The sequence below is a fragment of the Pristiophorus japonicus genome, chromosome 3 (assembly GCF_044704955.1).
Source record: "Pristiophorus japonicus isolate sPriJap1 chromosome 3, sPriJap1.hap1, whole genome shotgun sequence".
In the NCBI taxonomy this organism is placed as follows: Eukaryota; Metazoa; Chordata; class Chondrichthyes; family Pristiophoridae; genus Pristiophorus; species Pristiophorus japonicus.
Window position 1 is genome coordinate 107,413,668 of NC_091979.1, and position 20,813 is coordinate 107,434,480.

Sequence of the window (20,813 nt, forward strand, 5' to 3'; positions counted from 1 at the left end):
CAGCCAGCCTATCACCAATATTAAATGTACAATCACCATTACGTGTGATATTATGCGAATCCAAGGGTTTATGTTAACGTTCATTCCACAACCCCAGGCTGACATATACCACGGGACCTTCTGAAGGTCCTCGTTAATCTTGTCTCCTAATTTCTTTAATTCCTCCAGGTCTGCCTTTAAATCATCTTTTAAATTTAGAGTCACCGTCCTTCTGATGTGGATATCTATCATTCTGGCCCAGCCAATGCTAACTGGTACCCGTGGGGTGAAGCAGAAGTTAGGTCTTGGGATGGGGCAAATCAGGTTCCCATCACCTCTGCCCCTGTATACAGAGTGTGTTGGCTCAGTCCAGGATGGACTAGATTCTAGTACACAGCCTACAGTTTGGTTGAATCCACACCCGTTTATGCTATCTCTTCCTACTGGGTGTGGACATATGTTCAGACTCTCTACCCAGTGACAACCAGAGAGGGAGACTCCTTGCATGCTCCCATGAGGTGATATCGGAGGTATTTGTTTCCTCAGATTAGTCCCAGGTTTTTAATCTCATACTGCGGGTATGGGCCCTCTGTTCCGGTCACCACCGGGAATACCAGCCCCATCATTGTTGAATGGGAGTCCGCACAGTGCCCCCCATTACCGGGAAGACTCAGGTCATCCCCTTCAACGTACATGCGTCTAGGTTTCCGGGATGCTGGGCGAGGGAAAGCAAATGTCTGCTGTTTACCCAATCGGGGACCTTTCCTTAATTGACTTGTTCCAGGTTATCTCGTTTCACCCCGTCAATTCCATCCTTGTATTCCTTATCAAATAGTTTATTGATAGTGGCTACATGCCTTTCTAGGATCATTATTCCCTTCAATAGCTGCTCAGCTGTCGCCTTCCCCCCAACTGTCCCCTCTCTTAGGCGGACTGTGTGTAGAGGTGTAATAGTGCCCTTACTTTGGCATTACATTCTTCTGGTAGACCCATGTCAGTGAGGTTCACAATCACTGGGAGGATCTCGTGGTTCACATTATAGTTGGTCCCCTTCTAAGAGTATTACAATCCCACTTTCTGGTCCTTGTGTGTGTACAGGACATAGAAACATAGAAATTTACAGCGTAGAAGGAGGCCATTTCGGCCCATCGTGTCTGCACCGGCTGATAAAGAGCCGCACAGCCCTCGGTCAGCAGCCCTGAAGGTTACATATAAACCTATGAACAATGAACAATGGTGGAAAGGGCACCCAGCCCAACCAGTCCTCCGCACATAGCACTGAAACATTCTACACTCCACCCCAACCGGAGCCATGTGATCTCCTGGGAGAGGCAAAAACCAGATAAAAACCCAGGCCAATTTAGGGAAAAGAAATCTGGGAAAATTCCTCTCCGACCCATCCAGGCGATCACCCTGACCGTATTCGATTACCTGCAGTACTTACCATTATATCTGCGCCAGCCAACAAGAGGTTATCCAGTCTAATCCCAATTACCAGCTCTAGGTTCGTAACCCTGCAACTTACAGCATTTTAAGTGCCCATCCAACCATCTCTTAAAAGTGGTGAGGGTTTCTGCATCCACCACTCTTCCAGGCAGTGAGTTCCAGATCCCCACAACCCTCTGCATAAAGAAGCCCCTCCTCAAATCTCCTCTAAACCTTCCACCAACCATCTTAAAACTATGCCCTCTCGTAATAGACCCCTCCACCAATGGAAATAGGCCCTTACTATCCACTATGTCCAGGCCCCTCAATATTTTGGACATCTCAATGAGGTCTCCTCTCAACCTTCTCTGTTCGAATGAGAACAAACCCAGCCTATCCAATCTGTCCTCATAACTAAGATTCTCCATTCCAGGCAGCATCCTAGTAAATCTCCTCTGCACCCTCTCTAGTACAATTACATCCTTCCTATAATACTGTGACCAGAACTGCATGCAGTACTTCAGCTGTGGCCTAACCAAAGTATTATACAATTTAAGCATAACCTCCCTGCTCTTATATTCTATGCCTTGGCCAATAAAGGCAAGCATTCCGTATGCCTTCTTAACCACTTTATCCACCTGGCCTGCTACTTTCAGGGATCTGTGGACAAGCACTCCAAGATCTCTTTGTTCATCTACACTGTGAAGTGGCCTACTGCTTAATGTATATACCCTTTCCTTATTAGCCCTCCCAAAGTGCATCACCTGACACTTCTCTGAATTAAATTCCATTTGCCACTGCTCTGCCCACCTGACCAGTAGATTGATGTCCTCCTGCAGTCCATGACTTTCCTCTTCATTATCAACCACACAACAATTTTAGTGTTGTCTATAAACTTCTTAATCATACTACCTATATTCAAATCTAGATCATTAATGTATACCACAAAAAGCAAGGGACCCAGTACTGAGCCCTGCGGAACCCTACTGGAAACATCCTTCTAGTCACAAAAACATCCATCAACCATTACTGTTTGCTTGCCTACCTCTAAGCCAATTTTGGATTCAACTTGCCACTTTGCCCTGGATCCCATGGGCTTTAACCTTCGTGACAAGTCTAGCATGTGGGGCCTTATCAAAGGCTTTGGTAAAGTCTATATACACTACAGTGTACGCACTACCTTAACAAATCTGTGTTGACTGTCCCTAATTAATCCTTGTCTTTCCAAATGTAGATTTATGCTATCTTTAAGGATTTTTTCCAATAATTTTCCCACCATTGAGGTTAGGCTGACAGGCCTGTAATTACTCGGCCTATCCCTTTCTCCCTTCTTAAACAATGGTACCACATTACCAGTCCTCCAGTACCTTGCCCAAATCCAAAGAGAACTGGAAAGTGATGGTCAAGGCTTCTGCTATTTCTTCTTTTACTTCGCTTAACAGCCTGGGATGTTTCCAGTCCACTGGCCAAATCACTCCTTAACTTAGCAAAATTAGCTTTTCTGCAATTCAGGACTTTTATTCCAGGCCTATCCTTGTCCTTATCCATAACCAACTTGAATCTGACTGAATTATGGTCACTGGCACCCAAGTGCTCTCCCACTAATACCCCTTCAACCTGCCCAGCTTCATTCCCCAAAACTAAGTCCAAAACCGCCCCCTCTCGTGTTGGGCTTACTACATACTGACTATAAAAGCTCTCCTGAATGCACTTCAAGATTTCCACACCCTCTATAGACAATTTGCCTACATATTTTCTTGATTTGAATGGACACAGCCCCTTGCCACTCAAGGTGAAGATGGTTTCCATCCTGCCTATCCTTGGGACCTTTTCCCCAATGTGTTTCTGGGTTGTTTATGCAGCTTTGGAATGTTATGTTATCTCTCCATGCTCTTTTTCTGCTTTGACCTTTTGCTGATGTGTCGGTTTGAAATCAACTATCTCTGAGTTATCTCTTGTGTTGAGACATCAAGGATCTTTTTGTTTCTTCAGGCTTAGGTTTGCAAAGGCTGCTTCTATTTGCTGCACACACACACTTTAACCCTTTATTCCATGTCTGATTTGTCCAGTGCGACCTATTGTCCCACTTCAATGGGGAAGTCCCAAGAACTGGGAATAGAGGGGAAATTTGGCAAGGGGGGGGGTGGGTGTCTGAAGTTGAACAGGACAAGGGAAGGGTAGTGTTGCTGGGATCTGGCATTTCTGGGAGGGGAGGGGGGATAGGGGCAGCAGAGTCCAGGGGTAGAAATTTCCCCCCGCTTGAAATGGGGCGCACGCAACCTTATTCAATAGTTTTTATCACAGTTGTGGTTGAGGTCACCTCTTGAGTGAAATTCTGCTTTGTTGTTTTTTTAAATTCAGATCTGGAAGTTGCTCTTAATGGGAGCGGTGACTACATGGGAGGGGCGGAAGTTGGGGCGGTGAGTACACTTGAGGGCGGAAGTTGGGGAAGGTGCAGATTGACCACCGCGATGACGTCATGGCTCTCTCCTTCACTTAAAGGGGAGAGCCTTCACAATTTCAAAATTTTGGCCCACTGGGCCACGTGGGAGGGTTTTGGCCAGGCCAGTGGCCTGGCACCCAAGAGGGGGTGCTAGGCTACCTGTTGGCGGCCCGGCTGAATCCGGGGGGGGCATAATTGTCAGGCTGACCTCGCAGTAGGCCGACAAAAAAAAACCCGCAGTGGCAGTGCGTCCTCCCCTTTAAGGGAAGGCGCACCGCCATTGCAGAAGGCCACAGCCTCACTGGACCACTGGGAAAAAACAGGTTTTGGCACAGGCAGGCGGGCCAAAGACTTTCAGAGAGGAATGTCGCTGTCGGGGGGGTGGGAGGGGGGGTAGATCGACAGTGTGCATGATGATGACGCACTTAAGACAGATCGGCAGCATTGGCGCGGTGGGGGGGGGCATCGGGGTACCGCTGGGAAAATTCGGAAGGGCAATTGGGCTATCAGCGGCCATGCCATGAAAAGTTGCCGACTACTCTGCAGTGTGGCCACCGATTTGCGGTGGTAACAGGCCTTAAGGAGAGGGGCAATTTCGCCCCCCAGCAGTCTTCATAGATTGGCAGTCGGTAGAATGGGACCTAAAATGCCTTGGCTTCTTTTGAGCTATTAGGTCCTAACCCCTCACCATGTTCCCAACCATCACACTCCTCCATCAATCTATTCACAGTCCTTTTTTATTAGATATCCCCCCGCCCCCCACCCCACAGACACACACACACACACACACACACACAATACACACACAGTATTGCCTTTACCTTCTGTCTTTAAGTATTTAAGGAAACATTTTCTGCTTCTTAAAATTTATAGTGGAAAATCATAAGGTGGACATAAGCAATTTTCAAAATATGCTCCCGGCCTGTAGCAGATGCAGAAAATATATCCTTAAGTGCACTATTATTGAGTTTGATGACTTATAAAATGTTTAATAAACATAAATTTTGATAAACAAACAAAATTACCTCATAAAATGTTCCAAATGTCATCATTTACGCAGTTTCCAAGTTATAAAAATATTCCTAAGTCCCAAAAATGGCAGGGATGAGATAATATTTTAAACTGAATGTATGCAACTAAAATAAAGAGCTGATTGACTTAAAATAAATCCATCCACATTAAACAATCTCTTTTATTATTTTTAACCTATCAACAACGAAACGATGATCACAGACGTGACGAAGTTTAAATAAAGGAGACTACAAAGATATGAGGGCATAGTTGGCTAAAGTGGACCAGGAAAATAGACTAAAGTATGGGATGGTTGATGAGCAGTGGCAGACATTTAAGGAGATATTTCATAACTTACAACAAAAATATATCCCAATGAGAAGGAAAGACTGTAAGAGAAGGGATAACCATCTGTGGCTAACTAAGGAAATAAGGGATGGTATCAAATTGAAAACAAGGGCATACATTGTGGCCAAGACTAGTGGGAATCCAGAGGATTGGGAAATTTTTAAAAGCCAGCAAAGAACGAATAAAAAGATAGAGGGAAGATAGATTATGAAAGTAAACTAGCACGAAATATAAATATAAATATAAAGATAGTAAGAGTTTCTACAAGTACATAAAAAGGAAAAGAGTGGCTAAAGTAAATGTTGGTCCCCTAGAGGATGAGACTGGGGAGTTAATAATGGAGAACATGGAAATGGCAGAGACATTGAAAAAATATTTTGTATCGGTCTTCACGGTAGAAGACACTAAAAACATCCCAATTGTGGATAATCAAGGGCTATAGGGAGGAAGGAACTTAATACAATCACTATCACTAGTAATAATAGGACTAAAGGCGGACAAGTTCCCTGGATCTGATGGCTTACATTCTAGGGTCTTAAAAGAAGTGGCTGCAGAGATAGTGGATGCATTGGTTGTAATCTACCAAAATTCCTTGGATTCTGGGGAGGTCCCAGCGGATTGGAAAACCCGGAAATGTAACGCCCCTATTTAAAAAAGGAGGCAGACAAAAAGCAGGAAAATATAGACCAGATAGCCTAACATCTGTCGTTGGGAAAATGCTGGAGTCCATTATTAAGGAAGCAGTAGGGGACATTTGAAAAAGCATGACTCAATCAAGCAGAGTCAGCATGGTTTTATGAAAGGGAAATCATGTTTGACAAATTTACTGGAGTTCTTTGAGGATGTAATGAGCAGGGTGGATATTGGGGAACCAGTGGATGTGGTGTATTTGGATTTCCAGAAGGCAGTCGATAAGGTGCCACGTAAGAGGTTAAATACGTCGACTATGTCCTGGAGTTCAGCCTCTGTGTGTGCAGACGCAGGTGTCGTCCGCGTACTGTAGCTCGACGATAGAGGTTGGGATGATGTTGGACCTGGCCTGGAGACGGCGCAGGTTGAACAGGTTCTGAAGTTTAGTTCCACTCCAGCGGGGAGCTTGTTGACTGTGAGGTGGAGCATGGCAGCGAGAAAGATTGAGAAGAGGGTTGGAGCGATGACGCAGCCCTGTTTGACCTTAGTCCGGACATGGATTGGGTCTGTGATGGATCTGTTGGTAAAGATCACGGCCTGCATGTCGAGTAGAGCAGGCGGAGGATGGTGACGAACTTTTGGGGGCCCCTGGGAGGACAGGTGCACCAACATCAGTGTCCTCGTCCAGGCTAACATCTCCAGCATTGAAGCACTGACCACACTCGATCAGCTCAGCTGAGCCAGCCACATAGTTCGCATGCCAGACACGAGACTCCCAAAACAAGTGCTCTATGCGGAGCTCCTTCATGGCAAATGAGCCAAAGATGGACAGCGGATACGTTACAAGGACACCCTCAAAGCCTCCCTGATAAAGTGTGACATCCCCACTAACACTTGGGAGTCCCTGGCCAAAGATCGCCCTAAGTGGAGAAAGTGCATCTGGGAGGGCGCTGAGCACTTCGAGTCTCAACGCCGAGAGTGTGCAGAAATCAAGCCCAGGCAGCGGAAAGAGTGTGCGGCAAACCAGTCCCACCCACCCCTTCCCTCAACGACGATTTGTCCTACCAGTTACAGAGTCTGTGGCTCTCGTATGGACTGTTCAGCCACAAAAGAGCTCACTTCAGGAGTGGAAGCAAGTCTTCCTCGATTCTGAGGGACTGCCTATGATGGTGATGATGACATAAGAAGTTACTGCACAAGATAAAAGCTCACAGGGTTGGGGGTAATATATTAGCATGGATAGAGGATTGGCTAACAAACAGAAAGCAGAGTCGGGATAAATGGGTCATTTTCCAGTTGGCAAACAGTTAGCAAACAGTGCTGCAGGGATCGGTGCTGGGTTTTCAACTATTTACAATCTATATTAATGATTTGGATGAAGGGACCGAGTGTAATGTAGTCAAGTTTGCTGATGATGCAGAGATGGGTGGGAAAGCAAATTGTGAGGACACAAATAATCTGCAAAGGGATATAGACAAGCTAAGTGAGTGGGCAAACATTTGGCAGATGGAATATAATGTGGGAAAATGTAAGGTTATTTATTTTGGCAAAAATTATAGAAAAGCAAATTATAATTTAAATGCAGAAAAATTGCAAAGTGCTGCAGTATAAAGGGACCTGGGGGTCCTTATGCATGAAACACAAAAAGTTCGTATGCAGGTACAGCAAGTGATCAGGAAGGCAAATGGAATGTTGGCTGTTATTGCAAGGAGGATAGAGTATAAATGCAGAGAAATCCTGCTACAACTGTACAGGGTATTGGTAAGGCAACACCTGGAGTATTGCATACAGTTTTAGTCTCTGTATTTAAGGATGGATATACTTGCATTGGAGGCTGTTCAGAGAAGGTTCACTAGGTTGACTCCTGAGATGAGGGAGTTGACTTATGAAGATAGGTTGAGTAGATTGAGCCTGTACACATTGGAGTTCAGAAGAATGAGAGGTGATCTTATTGAACATATAAGATAATGAGGGGGCTCGACAAGGTGGATGCAGAGAGGATATTTCCACGCATAGAGGAAACTAAAACTAGGGGACATAGTCTAAGAATAAGGGGCTGCCCATTTAAAACTGAGATGAGGAGAAATTTCTTCTCTCAGAGGGTTGTAAATCTATGAAATTATCTGCCCTAGAGAACTGTGAAGGCTGGGTCATTGAATATATTTAAGACAGATTTTTGAGCTACAAGGGAGTAAGGGGTTATGGGGAGCATGGGGGGAAGTGGAGCTGAGTCCATGATCAGATCAGCCATGATCTTATTGAATGGTGGAGTAGGCTCGAGCGGCCAAATGACGTACTCGTGTTCCTATTTCTTATGTTCTTATTAAATCAGAGATGCCTGAGCAGTCCATAACAAAAAACTACCATTTTTAATAAATGTCATCAGTGGCTTAAAATAAAACTTTCAGAATTTAATTACCAGTTTTTTTTCAAGTTCTTTTGGAAACAGCAATGAAACTATCAAATCCCTTAGAATCAGGGGACATACTTTACTGCCATTCAACTCCTGTTAATGAACAGACTGGATCTTGGAAATTCTGCTAAATGCTCATATTCACAATGCACAGGTATGATTGAAAGCGCTTTCTGTTGTGAGGTAAAGATATCGGGGCGGAAATTCAGGCACGCGAGAAAGCTGGTGCACCTATGTTTTTTTACCTGGTTTTTCTGCCGGGAGTGATGAGCTGGCCGTCCGATCGATTTTCAGGACTTAGAAGATTTTTTAATGTTGAACTGGAAGTCGCTCATAATGGGGTCGGAGATGCAGCGGTAAGTCATGCTGAGGGGCGGAAGTTGGGGTAGGATCGAGTCTCCGCCGCTGTCACTCAGCGGCAGAGCGGAGATGACATCACAGCGTGTGTGGGTCACCACACTCTCCCCTCCGTTAAAGGGGAGAGAATCGGGGATTGTTTAGCTTCGACCACTGGGCCACCAGGGAAGGTTTCGACCAGGTCAGCGGCCCAGTTAGCGGCCTGGCCGATCTCGGGGGAACAATAGTGCGGCTGACATGGAAGTCAGCCGGCAAAATAAATAAGATGGCGGTTGCGGCATTCGGCACTCACCTTTAATGCCCGGCGCCCCCCCAGGGCAGAGAGAGAGAGCGGACAAGGTGCTCCGACAGAAAAAGCTGTAGGAGGCACCGTTCAGCGGCTCGTGGATTTTTTTCATCAAATTTGGGGCGGATTGAAATGGAGATGCAGGATAGCGGCGGTGCATGCTTTGATGACGTGCTTGCGGCAGTTGGCAGCAACATGGCGGAAGTGAGGAGAGGCCGAAAAATCCCTGAGCTGAATTTGGGTCGGGGCGGACAATGGACTAGAAATCGGTAGCCACTCGATCCCGCCATAAAACGGTGGTAACGGGCTTTATACGGACTCTGAATTTTGGCCCCATCAAGTTTAAATCCAGGCTTTTGAGAGAGGCTGAGGTCTTGAAGTAAAAATGGTAATGAAATTATTAAAAAACACAAACGATAATTCAATATATAAATGAATTCATGTTGTTATGGAATATATAGGGGTCGAAATTCGGTATCGCATGTTTTTGAGGCGGTGACACCTGCTGAGTGGATATTTTAACGCCAGGATGTAGTTGCCGCCACTAACTGCGAAATTCAGTTTTGCTGCCTGAAGAGGGGTTTGCAGCGTTAAATCAGGCATTGCACGGTACTCTGCAGGTGGTGGCCGACGGTAAGTGGGGTGGCAACATCCAGGAGGCAATCATCATTTGTGACTGTGCCACAGACATAGTGCCGCCACTTGGATTCAATTGAGGAAGTGATTGGGCGTGGCACCACCACATGCATATCTTCGCTTCCTGCGCAGAGTGAAGATGGCAGATGCAGCAGCAGCAGCTCGCCAGCACACTCATCGCTTCTCAGCCGCCGCCATCAATGAACTGCTTGATGCCCTGGAGAGGCGTCGAGAATTACTGAGGACAGAGGCTGGAAGGAGGCCACAGGCGCAGACATTTCAAAGGCTATGGCGGGAAGTCGCTGAGTCTCTATTTAAAAAAGGAGGCAGACAAAAAGCAGGAAACTATAGACCAGTTAGCCTAACATCTGTCATTGAGAAAATGCTGCAGTCCATTCTTAAGGAAGCAGTGGCGGGACATTTGGAAAAGCATGATTCAATCCAGTAGAGTCAGCATGGTTTTATGAAAGGGAAATCATGCTTGACAAATTTGCTGGAGTTCTTTGAGGATGTAACGAGCAGGGTGGATAAGGAGGAACCAGTGGATATGGTGTATTTGGATTACCAGAAGGCATTCGATGAGGTGAATGCACAAGATAAAAGCTCACGGGGTTGGGGATAATATATTAGCATGGATAGAGGATTGGCTATCTAACAGAAAACGGAGAGTCGGGATAAATGGGTAATTTTCCGGTTGGCAAACAGTAACTAGTGGGGTGCTGCAGGGATTGGTGCTGGGTCCTCAACTAGTTACAATCTATATTAATGACTTGGATAAAGGGACCGAGTATAATGTAGCCAAGTTTGCTGATGATACAAAGATGGGTGGGAAAGCAAATTGTGAGGAGGACACAAAAAATCTGCAAAGGGATATAGACAGGTTAAATGAGTGGGCAAAAATTTGGCAGATGGAATATAATGTGGGAAAATGCGAGGTTATCCAGTTTTGGCAGAAATAATAGAAAAGCAAGTTATAATTTAAATGGAGAAAAATTGCAAAGTGCTGCAGTACAGAGAGACCTGGGAGTCCTTGTGTATGAAACACAAAAAGTTAGTATGCAGGTACAGCAAATAATCAGGAAGGCAAATGGAATGTTGACCTTTATTGAACGGGGGATGAGTATAAAAGCAGAGAAGTCCTGCTACAACTATACAGGGTATTGGTGAGGCCACACCTGGAGTACTGCGTACAGTTTTGGTCTCCGTATTTAAGGAAGGATATACAGATTTTGGAGCGATAAGGGAGTAAAGGGTTATGGAGACAGGCAGGGAAGTGGAGCTGACTCCATGATCAGATCAGCCATGATCTTATTGAATGGTGGAGCAGGCTCGAGCGGCCAAATGGCCTACTCCTGCTCCTATTTCTTATGTTCTTATGTCTCAGCGAGTGACAGTGTCCAGGACAGTGACCCAATGTTGCAAGAAGTGAAACACAACATTATGCGGGTGGTGAGGGTGTGTATCTTTAACATTAACCCGAGCAAGCCATGCTCTGAGCTCAATGTGGAGTCTCTCCTTAATGTGAGTGTGTCGGACCCCATGCATTACATGGTTGAGGCCAGATGCAACGCTTGCATTTGCAGCCTCACCCACTCCCGAGGGCTTGCACGCGCAGTTAACCTTCCTACTCCGTTGTTGAGACCCACCCCTCATCTTGTTACCTCCTCAGTCTTCATATGCGTCTGGAAGACGCTATCCTTACTGTTACTGTGAGGTCCTCGCCCCCTCATTCAAGCATTGCCACATCAAGTACTCGCAGCTAATGGAAGTTACCTCCACCTTTAAATACTCTCGTACACTAACATGTTCTGAATTATGTAAGGCACTTCTAACAGACGGATAGAAGGGCACTAACTCTGACGTTCCCTTTAATCTTGCAGGCCAAGCTCGCCCACAATAGAAGGGAACAGATGCGGACCAGAGGAGGGCCCTGCCCTGCAACTCATAACTGCATTGGAGGAATGCGTGTCGGCCCTGATGGGCGCACAAGTGGGTGCGGTGGTGGTGGGTCAGGCCGAGCCCCCCTCGGGACAATGACGGTATGTTGAGTTCCTTTGCAGCCTCTAGCAGGCTACTTAGCCCGGACACCACAATCCTTCACCACATTCCATGAGACTAGTATTTCCAAACACGTTTCCCAGTCCTGGCCCCATCCCCTGCAAGTAACCACTCTTCCCTGGCTTTGTGCTTTCAGATGATGACCGAGACGGCCAGGAGCCTGCATGTCAGCCTTTGACTGTGGGTGACGGTGGAGAGGAGGAGGAGGCAGAGGACACTTCTCTGGACGTAACAGAGGATCCAGCGGCGTCAGAGAGCGGGGCCAGCAGCTTTTTGGCGGTAGACGTGGTCGGGGAGATGGAGGTGGGTGAAGCTCCGGTACCCAGTGGCCTGCAGCAATGCCCACGGGGAGGGGAAACCAGGGGCCAGCTCCCCGGAGGGTGAGTGTGCTCCTGAGTGATGCTCAGCAGCATTTTGATGCGGAGCCCGAATGAGAAGATGTCGCAAGAGAATCATTGCAGATGCACAGTGATCTGCTGGGTGCATTGTCAAGCATGCCCAAGAGTCTCGATGCACTAGCTGTGAGGATGGAGGATGTTGTGTATGGGAAAAAGTCAGATTGAACACTATGAGCTCAAAGTAAAGTGTGACCTTAGTCTTTTATTGCAGATTTCCAGAGTGCCTCTCCAACCTGTGAAGCCTCCTTAAATATCTGTGCTCCCAAGGGATTATGGGATCCCTTGGGATTCCAGGGGATGAGCCCTCTGGTGGCTGTACAGAGTAAATACAAGTTTACATATATAACAACACTCTCCTTGCAAAAGTCAATAGTGTAACTATTTACAATGTGAGTCGATCTGGGGCCCTTCTTGCCCTGGTTGATTGTCTCGGTGTGAAAACTGGTGTTGTTGAGTCATTTGTTGGGCCCTTGCTGGGCTGCTGTGCAGCTGGCCTTGCTGAGTTGCCTGGTGTGTTGGGCCCTGCAGGGCTGCTGTGGATGATGGGTTCTGCTTCGTGGTCAACCATGGTGCCGGTTGCCACTGGTGTGTATGTTGGGGGATCGAAAAAGGTAGGATCCAAGGTGGGTTGCTCAGGATAGTCCGTGAATCTGAGTTTGATTTGGTCCAAGTGTTTCCGGTGAATGAGTCCATTTGAAAGTTTGACCCGAAACACCCAGCTCCCCTCTTTGGCCACGACAGTGCCAGGAAGCCACTTGAGACCTTGTCCATAATTTAATATAAATACAGGATCATTGATTTCAATCTCGCGTCACACATTTGCGATATCATGGTATGTACTTTGTTGAAGCCGCCTGCTCTTTACCTGTTCATGTAGGTCAGGGTGAACTAACGAGATCCTTGTCTTAAGTGCTATTTTCATGAGCAGTTCAGCAGGTGGGATCCCAGTGAGTGAGTGGGATCTCGTGCGGTAGCTAAGCAGGACTCGCGATAGGCGAGTCTGTAGTGAGCCTTCAGTTACCCTCTTCAAGCCTTGCTTGATGGTTTGCACTGCTCTCTCTGCCTGACCATTGGACGCTGGTTTAAACAGGGCAGATATGACATGTTTGATCCCGTTGCGGGTCATGAATTTTTTGAACTCAGCACTGGTAAAACATGGCCCGTTGTCGCTCACCAGGACATCGGGTAGGCCGTGTGTGGCAAACATGGCCCACAGGCAGCGGACATGCTAGCCGACATTATCTCACATTCAATCCACTTGGCGTACCCGTTTACAGCCACAAGGAACATTTTACCCAAGAATGGGCCTGCATAGTCGACGTGTACCCTAGACCATGGTTTGGAGGGCCAAGACCATAAACTTAGCGGCGCCTCCCTGGGTACATTGCTTAACTGCGAGCATGTATTACATCTGTGAATGCAGGACTCTAAGTCCGCATCGATACCTGGCCAGAACACGTGGGATCTGGCTATCGCTTTCATCATTACAATACCTGGGTGGATACTGTGGAGGTCATTGATGAAGGTGTCTCTGCCCACCTTGGGGACCATTACTTGATTGCCCCACAGAAGTCAGTCTGCCTGTATAAATATTTCATCTTTGCGCTGCTGAAACGGCTTTATCTCTTCCTGCATTTCCACTGGGACACTGGACCAGCTCCTGTGAAGCACACAGCTTTTGACTAGAGATAATAAGGGGTCCTGGCCTGTCCAGGTTTTGATCTGCTGGGCAGTGACGGGTGATTGCTCACTCTTAAATGCTTCCATAGCCAGGGCTAGATCTGCGGGCTGCGCCATTTCCACCCTCGTGGTGGGCAATGGCAGCCTACCGAGAGCATCGGCGCAGTTTTCTGTGCCTGGCCTGTGGCGGATGGCGTAGTTGTATGCGAACAACGTGAGCCCATCTCTGAATGCGGGCCGATGCATTGGTATTTATCCCTTTACTCTCGCAGAACAGGGATATAAGTGGCTTATGGTCAGTTTCCAATTCGAATTTTAGACCAAACAGATATTGATACATTTTCTTTACCCCATAAACACACACTAACACTTTTTTCTCAATCATGCTGTAGGCTCTCTCAGCCTTAGACAGACTCCTGGATGCATAAGCAACCGGTTGCAGTGTCCCAAAATCATTAGCTTGTTGCAATACACACCCGATGCCATATGACAATGCATCACATGCTAGTACCAAACGCTTACATGGATCATACAAAATAAACAATTTGTTTGAGCATCACATTTTTCTCGCTTTTACAAAGACCTTTTCTTGGCATTTGCCCCAAACTCATTCGTCCCCTTTTCATAGTAAAACATGCAGTGGTTCTAACAGTGTGCTGAGATCCGGTAAGAAGTTACTAAAGTAGTTCAGGAGTGCCAGAAACGACCGCAGCTCTGTCACGTTCTGTGGCCTCGGTGCGTTCTCGATTGCCTCCGTCTTCGCGTTGGTGGGCCTGATGCCATCCACCGCAATCCTCCTTCCCAGGTACTCCACTTCAGGCACCAGGAAAACACACTTTAAGCGTTTTAACCTGAGCCCCACGCAGTTGAGTCGACTAAGAACCTCCTCCAGGTTCTGCAGATGCTCGACTGTGTTCCGATCTGTGACCAAGATGTCGTCCTGGAAGACCACGGTGTGCGGGATCGACTTCAGTAAGCTTTCCATGTTTCTCTGGAATATCGCCGCTGCCGATCAGATTCCAAATGAGCATCTGTTATAAACTAAAAGACATTTGTGCGTGTTGATGCAAGTGAGGTTCTTTGATGATTCCTCCAGTTCCTGCGTCATGTAGGCTGAAGTCAGATCCAGCTTCGTGAACGTCTTTCCTCCCGCTAGCGTTACATAGAGGTCGTCGGCCTTTGGTAGTGGGTATTGGTCCTGCAGGGAGAAACGATTGATAGTTACTTTTTAATCGCCACAGATTCTGACGGTGCCATCTCCCTTGAGGTCTGGGATGATAAGGTTGGCCCACTTGTTGAACTCAATTGGAGAAATGGTGCCCTCTCTTTAAAGCCGGTCTTGCTCGATCTCTACCCTTTCTCTCATCATGTACGGTACTGCTCTCGCCTTGTGATGGATGGGTCGCGCCCCCGGAATTAGGTGGATCTGCACTTTTGCTCCTTGGAATTTCCCGATTCCTGGTTTGAACAGCGAAGGAAATTTGTTTAAGACCTGGGCACACGAAGTGTCATCAGCAGGCGATAGCGCTCAGGCGTCGTCCCAGTTCCAGCGTATCTTTCCCAGCCAGCTCCTGCCGAGCAGCTTGGGACCATCGCTCGGTACCACCCAGAGTGGTAGCTTGTGCACCGCTCCATTGTAGAAGACCTTCACGGTAGCACTGCCGATTAGAGATATCAGTTCTTTCGTGTAAGTTCTTAGTTTTGTGCGAATTGGAGTTAAGACTGGCCTTAAGGCCTTGTTGCACCACAACCTTTCGAAAGTCTTTTTGCCCATGATGGACTAGTTCGCGCCCGTGTCCAGCTCCATTGACACCAGGAGTCCATTTAGTTCAACATTCAGAATTATCGGGGGACAATTCGTGGTGAATGTGTGCACCCCATGTACCTCTGCCTCCTCGATCTGAGGCTCTGGTTTGTCGTGATCCTCCGTGGATCTGTCCTCCTCTACAACATGGTGGTTTGCAGGTTTAACAGGCTTAGCAGCTCGCCTGCACACTCATTGGTAGTGTCCCATTGTTCCACAGCCCTAGCAAATGTACTCTTTGAATCGGCATGAATGGAAACGATGATCACCCCCGCAGCTCCAACAAGGTGTTAATGGCCTTGCATTTATCACCCTTGATGGTGGACTCTGAGACATCTGTGGACGTGTAGCTGCAGGTATGTGTGATCTGCCCTGTACATTACAATTCAAAAACAACATCACTTTGTTCACAGTATTTGTAGCAGCACTTGTGTGCTGAGAGATTTGCTTCATATTGTCACTGGTGGCAATGAACGCCTGGGCTATCGCTATGGCCTTACTCAAGGTTGGGGTCTCTACAGTCAAAAGTTTGCGAAGTATGGTTTTGTGGCCAATGCCAAGAACGAAAAAGTCTCTGAGCATGTGCTCAAAATGTCCTTCAAATTCGCAATGTCCTGCAAGGCGTCTTAGCTTGGCAACATAACTCGCCACTTCCTGGCCTTTAGACCTTTTGTAGGTGTAGAACCGGTACCTCCCCATCAGAACGCTTTTCTTCGGGTTCAAATGCTCTTGGACCAGTGTGCACAAATCGTCGTACAATTTCTCCGTGGGTTTCGCTGGAGTGAGCAGATTCTTCATGAGGCCATACGTTGGTGCCCCACAGATGGTGAGGAGGATCGCCCTTCGTTTGGCAGCGCTCTCTTCCCCATCTAGCTCGTTGGCCACGAAGTACTGGTCGAGTTGCTCCACAAAAGTTTCCCAATCATCTTCCTCCGAGAATTTCTCCAGGATGCCCACTGTTCTCTGCATCATTGGGTTCGCTATCTGTATCTCATCGCCATGTTGTATATGGAGAAAGAGTCAAACTGAACACTGTGAGCTCAAAGTAAAGTGTGACCGTAGTCTTTTATTGCAGGTCTCCAGAGTGCCTCTCCAACCTGTGAAGCCTCCTTAAATACCTGTGCTCCCAAGGGATTATGGGATCGCTTGGGACTCCAGGGGATGAGCCCTCTGGTGGCTGTACAGAGTAAATACAAGTTTACATATATACAACTATGGCACATGTCTCTCAGCAGCCCTTGGAGCCCATCCTTGATAGATACCAATGGATGTTGGATGCAAAAGTGACCATGGCATCCTAGACATGATGGCACGGGCTATGGCTGATGAGGCAGTAGCCATTGAGCACCAGGCAGACGTTATGGTAAGCCTGCAGACTGTCATGTCATCAGTGCTTGGTGGCATCAATCAACTCTGTGGTGTACTGCAGTCGCAGTCTGTGCTCACGCAGAGCCAACTTGATGCCATGCAGGCATTGACCACTGCCATCTTGTCTGGGGCTCCATCAGTTCAACGGGGACCCAACGTTGCCGAAGCACGGCAGCAATCTGGGCTCACTTAGATTGCTCCAGATGATGAGGCTCTGCCCTGGGGGAGTAGCAGCATCAGGTCCCATTCATCCATCACCACTGTGCTTGCTGACCTCCATTGGCTTCCGGTTAAGCAACGCCTCGATTTAAACCTTCTCATCCTTGTTTTCAAATCCCTCCATGTCCTTGCCCCTCCCTATCTCTGTAATCTCGTCCAGCCCTAAAACCCTCTGAGATCTCTGTGCTCCTCTGATTCTGGCCTCTTGAGCATCCCTGATTATAATGGCTCAATCTGTGGTGGCCTTCTGTTGCCTCGGCCCTAAGCTGTGGAATTCCCTGCCTAAACCTCTCCGGCTCCCTACCTCTCTTTCCTCCTTTAAGACGCTCCTTAAAACCTACCTCTTTGATCATGCTTTTGGCCATCTGCCCTAATTTCTCCTTATGTGGCTCGATGTCAATTTATTTGTCCTATAATACTCCTTGGGACATTTTACTACATTAAAGGCACTCACTCAGATTGCTCCAGATGATGAGGCTGTGTTGCAAGGGTCTCGTGGCTGGAGGGGGAAGCCTGGGGTAGCAGAGGCCCAAACTTACCTTATGGAGCCCGGAGAAGTACTCCTGCTCCTCTGGGCGCACCAAGGAAAGCTTTTTTATTAAACTTAAAGTATTTGGCCTTGCTAGCTTCTTGAAAGGTTCACCAAGCCCACTCAGGAGCAGCTTAAAATTCCATCAGGGTCCCATGTACGTCATGGGACCTCAATTTGCATTTATTAATGAGGCTATCGTCAGAGTCCAATGGGAACCTAAATCAGTGGCGTTAGAATCACAGATCGATGGGAACGGAACGAGAAATGGAGCTACTCCTTTATTAGTTACTCCCTCTGCTCCGTTTCCGCTGACCAGGGAGAGTTAAAATCATCTCGTAAGTGTATGATCCTCGTGTTTCTTTATGTAATTGGCTGCTATTGAACTCAGCTGAGGCTTAATTCTATTCAGCATGCAGTTGCATGGTGTAACTTGTTGATTATAATATGGAGTATGTGAATATTCATTACACTTGATACAATGTGTTATTAGTAAGAAGCATGCAAAATACATGCAAACCAATACGCCCTTTTCATAGCCAATGTCGTAACCTAATGAATATTTGCTATGAATAGTCCATGTAAAGAACCTACAAACCATTCTTCGCATTTCCTCCCATTCCCTCTCCTACAGTGGTCATTATAAAAAGGCACTCCGTGGAAACAAATTGACTGCTGCTGCTATAGTTGTCTGCAGACTGAACATTGACTGGAATACTTATAGTCAACTGTGTTCAAATTTTGAAACTATTCTTGGTAAGTTTACTCTCAAATATTGGACTGAAAATGTTTCCTTGTCGTGTGTTTGCAAATGTGACATAGATAAACTTAGTTTTTTGTATCCCTTAAGTTCTTTGCCTGGTAGTTCATTCTTTTTTCTAAAAGGTCCAGTGTTTATGTCATGATAAGCGGTCTGTGGTCTGTTTCAAATCCAATTTTATTCTGTAACTCTAGTTTGCACTCTATCTGCTAATATTGTTCTGAATTGATTGTTAAATATGGTAAAACAAATAATCCATGATTTATCTGTTTTAGGCCTGGGGGGAAATATAGAAGCTTATCTAACATATTTTAGCTATCCTATTGCAAAGTAGTGGTCTCCTGGCATTGTCTGAGAATAATATGGACAGTGCACCAGATGTGTACTGCACCAGGAACTTAACCTCAGCACCTGATCTTCCTCTTGGGGCCTGATTTGGATATCATCGATATGCACCAGATGCACATGGAAAGGTGCATTATTGGGCCAACCAAGAGGAAGTCTGCACACTAAATGTGCCTTAAAGGCAGCCACAACCTTAAAGGGCAGGTCAAAAAAAAGTGGATTTAAAGTTTGGCAATGCAAATAGGATTTTTATGTGGGTAGCTTCTGATGACACCTGGTAAGTTGTTAAATTCTTTTATGTCTGCTGGAAGCTGTGATATGCATGTTGATGATTTTCACATTTATATAAATGTGAATGACTTCCTCTGCTGTGCCATGGCTGTGATGACAACAACACTCCAAGAAGTCCCATACTTCTGTAGACTGCCTTGGAGGGCGTGGTTAAAAGGCAACACCATGGTGCCAAGCAGTAGGTGAAGAGACAGTGAAAACAAATTTGTGTATGATGAATGATAGTACAGTTAGGAGGTGGGTGCCAGTTTGACTGTGAGAAATTACTTTTTATTGCAGATGGGATGAAGTAGTTGCATGGTCAGGGAGGGGATATTCTTGCTCTGTGGTAGGGAAACAGTTATTAATGGCTCAATAGGACCAGACAAGTAACTTCAGCAGTTGTCGATGGGGCTCATGATTGCTTCCCCTTGTTCACCTCCAAATAAACCACATAACAATATGGAGGGGGGGAGGGGAGGATAGGGGTGTGGGTTGACAGGACTGACTACTACCCACATCACTAGAAGTATTAGGGCTAGAAATTGCCCTCCGCCCCAAACGGGGCAGATAATTCAAATTAAATGAATATTCTCCACCCGAATCCATGGGGTGGAGAATAAAGGGAAATTGGCCTCTTTAACTTTTGGAAATCTTTGCGGCAGTGTTTGGGGCGGCTGAGGGGCAGAACTGCGTCGGGAGTGGGGCGGAAGGTGTCATCAGCGCTGCGCTGATACGTAGCAATGTCCCTCTTCTTCAGTTAAGGGGAGGGCAGCTATGAGCTCTGCAGCCACTTTATTGGCACCCACTGGGTCACCAGGGAAATTGCCCTCGCATGGTTTCCGCCGTGCCCCATGTTCACACCCTGTTGGGCACGTGCTGACCCCTTGCCGTCCAGCGGCAACCCCATTCCACCCTGCGAGGAATATTGCCACGCGGGAGCAGAGCCGCCACCACTCGGTGCCCCTGGCAACTTCTCCCAGTGAAAAGCTGCCAGTGGCAGGGTGGCACATCCGCCCTTAAACGGGAGGGCGCACCGCCGTGGCCACCATTTTACGTTAATTGTCGGCCGACTGATGAGTCAGCCCGACAATGGCAGCCACGCGTTCGGCCGGGCCACCAACAGGCAGCCTGGCAACTCCTCTTGGGTACCGGGCCGCTGGCACCCACTGGGTCACGTGTGTGCAGCCCAAGTATAAAAGGCCAGTTGTGTATTAGGCACTTCGGGCCTTAATAAAGCGGAGTCAAAGTCATACCTCTTGGAATTAAAAGTACTCAGTCTAACAGTTATTGCATACTCAACATTTGGTGACGAGGCAACAAGAACCTTTGCATGCAAAAATGAGCACAATTGGATTGTTGGAGAAATTTGTGGAAGGAGAAGATTGGGCAGACTTTGTGAGTCATTTGAGCCAGTTCTTCGTGGCCAACAAAATGGAGGAGGTCGGCGATGTAGATTGGTGCCGGGCGGTGTTCCTCACGGTTTGCGATCCAAAAATTTATGATCTGATAAAGAATTTACTCATGCCTGTGAGTCCAACAGAGAAGACGTATGAAGAATTGTGTACACTGGTACAGGACCACCTTAAGCCAGACGAAGGCATCATCATCTCGAGATACCGATTTTACACACGTTCACTCAGAGGGCCAGAATGCAGCGGAATTTGTTGCCGACCTGAGACGTCTAGCGGGACCGTGCAAGTTCGGGGCTGTGTTGCCAGACATGCTGCGGGACTTCTTTGTAATCGGCATCAACCATGAGATGATCCTGTGTAAACTACTGGCGCTGGAGACGTTGGACTTGAACAAGGCCATCACGATAGTGCAGTCATGCATGACGACGGTTAGAAGTCT

At 47.1% G+C, this 20,813-nt stretch overlaps 1 protein-coding gene across 1 annotated transcript in view; it reads left to right on the plus strand.

Annotated features, from left to right (window-relative positions):
- Positions 1-20,813, plus strand: part of LOC139254239 (kalirin-like) — a 113,345-nt gene that overhangs the window by 13,404 nt on the left and 79,128 nt on the right. The window contains exon 2 of the mRNA XM_070873657.1: positions 11,723-11,889. Within this exon, the coding sequence (XP_070729758.1) occupies positions 11,723-11,889 (167 nt within the window). The remainder of the gene's footprint in view (positions 1-11,722; positions 11,890-20,813) is intronic.